This window comes from Etheostoma cragini, chromosome 11 (assembly GCF_013103735.1).
Source record: "Etheostoma cragini isolate CJK2018 chromosome 11, CSU_Ecrag_1.0, whole genome shotgun sequence".
Classification (NCBI taxonomy): Eukaryota; Metazoa; Chordata; class Actinopteri; order Perciformes; family Percidae; genus Etheostoma; species Etheostoma cragini.
In genome coordinates, this window is record NC_048417.1 from 5287339 (window position 1) to 5290922 (window position 3584).

The 3584-nt window shown below is 41.5% G+C and overlaps 1 protein-coding gene and 1 long non-coding RNA gene across 2 annotated transcripts in view; one reads left to right on the forward strand and one right to left on the reverse strand.

Moving 5' to 3' along the window:
- Window positions 1-700, reverse strand: part of LOC117952812 — a 5329-nt gene extending 4629 nt beyond the window's left edge. The window contains exon 1 of the long non-coding RNA XR_004658512.1: window positions 556-700. This is a non-coding gene — a long non-coding RNA (uncharacterized LOC117952812). The remainder of the gene's footprint in view (window positions 1-555) is intronic.
- The window catches only part of LOC117952811 (collagen alpha-3(IX) chain-like), a 10006-nt gene extending 6854 nt beyond the window's left edge, over window positions 1-3152 (forward strand). The window contains exons 12-15 of the mRNA XM_034885368.1: window positions 906-1002; window positions 2207-2316; window positions 2563-2682; window positions 2933-3152. Coding sequence (XP_034741259.1) covers window positions 906-1002; window positions 2207-2316; window positions 2563-2682; window positions 2933-2950 — 345 coding nt within the window. The 3' untranslated portion in view covers window positions 2951-3152. The remainder of the gene's footprint in view (window positions 1-905; window positions 1003-2206; window positions 2317-2562; window positions 2683-2932) is intronic.
- The last annotated feature ends 432 nt before the right edge of the window (window positions 3153-3584 follow it).

Here is a 3584-nt window from a genome sequence, read left to right on the forward strand (position 1 = left end):
TTGAGGCAGTTCTGAAGGCAAAAGGGGGTCCAACCAGTTACTAGCATGGGGTACCTAATAAAGTGGCCGGTGAGTGTAGAAGGCTGACATGAATCAACTGTTTCTAGCAGGAAACTCACATGAATCAAATCCCAATCACCCTGCTAGTCTGTCATCAGTATTACGGCAGTTTGATTTTGATTATTATTTCAAGACTTGAAAAGTGATGTAAGCCAATTTTGGGGACTACCCATTTCTCCGACGCTCCATTGTTCCGACCTCTCAATTAACCGAAAAATTCCCCCTGGTCCTACAGCTCACTAGTCCAACATCCCTTTGTTTTGAAAAAATAAACCCTCTGCTCCAACATCCATCTGCTCCGACCATATAGTTTTTTTTATAGGTTTTTATATAAGTTAGGGTAGCCGATTGGTTGGGGTTAGGCATTTGACCTCAAGTGGTTAAGATTAGGATAGCCGATTGGTCAGGGGAAAGGACCTGTACATTTCAGGGAATTTGGGACACTAAACTGAATGCAAACCGGTGCAGAGATTGGGTGGATTAAGCTAGATAAACATTTAAATGTGTTAATAAGCTAGAGAAAAGTAATTTAGCTTGTTATTGTTGATTCAGATTTTAGTTAATGGGAGGTGATCCACAAAAGCCTAGCTATGGTCTTAACAATGGGATGTCGGAGCAGAGGGTTTATTTTTTCTAAAGTAGTGGGCTGTTTTTGCGTCATCAAGAGTTGGGAACGATGAAGCATAGAAAAAGTGACATGGCGATGCCGATTTCCCGGTGGTTAAAATGTTTACATAAAGGACGCGTTGTTTACTTTTGTTAACTGGTTTACGTGTCTGCTTGATAACCAGATAATTGTTTGATCAATCTACGATTCAATAAATAAAATAAATCACTGTGCGCAGGCGTTGAAGGGATCTCGTGGAATACCAGGAAAGCCCGGTCATCCTGGTCCTGCAGGACTGTCTGGTCTGACTGGAGAGCCTGGTCTACCTGGACAAGGTGCGTGACAGCAGGTTACAGATTAACTAGTCTATATCCTCGACGTTCCACTTCCGGGATTGCTCAATGGCTGATGGAAATTCCCCCCGGATTTCACTCTTTAAGCAGGAGATCCGTTGCCTAGGGGTTCCTTTGTGTGGGCATTCTAAACTCCAGTGGATTTATCAGGACTATGGTTAATTGCTCCTCAGATCTCGGCAGGGTAAAGCCGGACAGCTAGCTAGACTATCTATCCAATCAGAGTTTTCTGTTGCATGACAGAAACGACTTTTGAATGTACACAAGTTCCACCAAAACAAGTCCCTTCCCGAGGCTGTTTTGCAGCGGCACCGTGACTCCATCCTGTGCTTAGCTCCGCCCAAGACAATTGTGATTGGTTTAAAGAAATACTAATAAACCAGATCACGCTTTTCTCCACTTAAAAAAAATAAATATAAGTGTACGGTATATTTAAATTATTTTTAGCCCTTTCCAACTGGGCTCTGACGTCATTATCTCTTTTTCTCACAAAAAACATTCATTTACCTCCAGAACATGGGATTTACTGCTCTACCGCTGCCTTGATCAGTTCAAACGTTGCACCCTGACTTACATCACTTACTACTATACCTTAAATCAGCTAGTTTGTAATTTAAAAGTCATAAAGATGGAGGCGGTGTAGACCAGCACTTGTAAAATTACGGTTTTGTCAGAAGGAGTCTGGTAGCTTTGCCGAGAGCAGAGATAGTTCCCCGTCGTAAAGGGCTGTCTGACAGCAAGGTAATGTGGTGAACATATTCTAAATATAGCGTACATTTGAAAACTGATATTGATTATTTTAGGTGTCTTAAGTGCGTTTAGCTGCTGCCCTTGAACACAGCAGAACATGGTTTAGCTTCTGTGTCAGAACTCCAGTCTGCTTCTCCAAACTGGGGGCGTGCCGGACGCCATCTGCTGTAGCTAACACACTGACTATGGAAAAGTAGCTCATACAACCACACTACAAACGATCAGAACTATCTCTTCAATCATTATTAAATTACTATCAATATTAGAGAGTAGTAAATGGATATAAGCATTGCTAATAAACGCAGATCAGAGCTGGGCAACGGGAATAAATTTTGACCTTCATCAATGTCATAATATAGCATGAATATGATGTCGTACTGAGGGTGTTAATGACATTTTGTTTCATATCTATGGGTAATGGTACCTTGTGCTGTAGTGTACGTCCTACCAGGCCTGCAGGGAGACACAGGAAACCGAGGCCCTTCAGCCAAATGCAACTGTTCACAGGTTCAAGCCCCAAAACCATTGTTGGACAGAGTCCAGACGGTCAGTGTCACACACACACACACACACACGTTCTTTTACCTCTAATTTTACACTTCTTATTGGGTAATCTTTACGCTGTGTGTGTTTATGTAGTTATAAACAATATGTATTTTATGCAGTTTTAAGTTCATCATTTTGCCTAAGTAGGTAAACAAGAACAGAATAAGACCTAGGGACGGACGCGCGCACGCTCTCTCCAATGCTGGCTGACCCCTTAAACATGTTGTCATATGTTTATTTCTCCAGATTTTTGTTGCTGACGGAGAGAAACAGATGAGGAGGCTGCGGGGGGAGAACGTGATGGTGCTGCGGACGGACAGAAAAGCTCTGTACATCTACTCGGACTCTCAATGGATCAACGTACTGGTACTACTGGATAGAAATGAAAATGACAGCATGAATACACCACAGAAACAGTAGTGACTTTATATAAATATGAGGTTTGAGTAGCCCCTTATTTAGTTAACCAATCACACTTATTTACAAGTAGAGCTGGAGTGGACAGGGTGGAGGTGTCAGAATAGGAGACTTATGTTAGATATCACAACGGCGTTACACTCTTTATCCTGGTAACTAATTCCTCTTTCTGTTTCATGCTGCCTCCTGATTGGACCAGGAGGACCCCAGACACTGACCCCAGCTCCATTCAACACAGACTGAGGTGCCATCGAGCAAGACCCTCAACCCCAACTGCTCCAGTGGCCAGCAGCTCAAACTGTGGTTCTACTGGGAAGCTTCCGGGTGTGAACGGGTGTTACTTAGGGAGTGGGATCAGGGTCCTGAAAATCTACCCATGTTAAATAAAGGTTGGCCTCTCTTCTGTACAGATCCTCTAAGATGTCTTATTATTTATTGTATTTACATATTTCAGCATTCCCTCTTATTTGATCTATACGTGCATGTGTAATTGTTTCAGTGTTCACATTTAGGTTTACATTATGTTGCCTTTAAGCAAACCTTATTCATAGTGTTTCTCTTTTATTTAAAATACATTAACTGTATTTTTCATTGTAATATTTCCATATTTTTCAATTTCTTTATATAATGAATCTAGAATACATCCATTAATCACTTAATGTATCGCTGCTGCAGCGATTTAGCTCCCATGAAAGAAGAAGGAAAATGAGATTACTGTCTCTTGCATTGACATCTGGCTGTCATATTGCAGATGTTATTCTTAGCTATCCCATTATTTAGTCTCCAGTTTTCTTTCAGGGATTTATCAATTGTTTGTATGCAATCAGGAACCAAACTTAAGGACAAAGGGT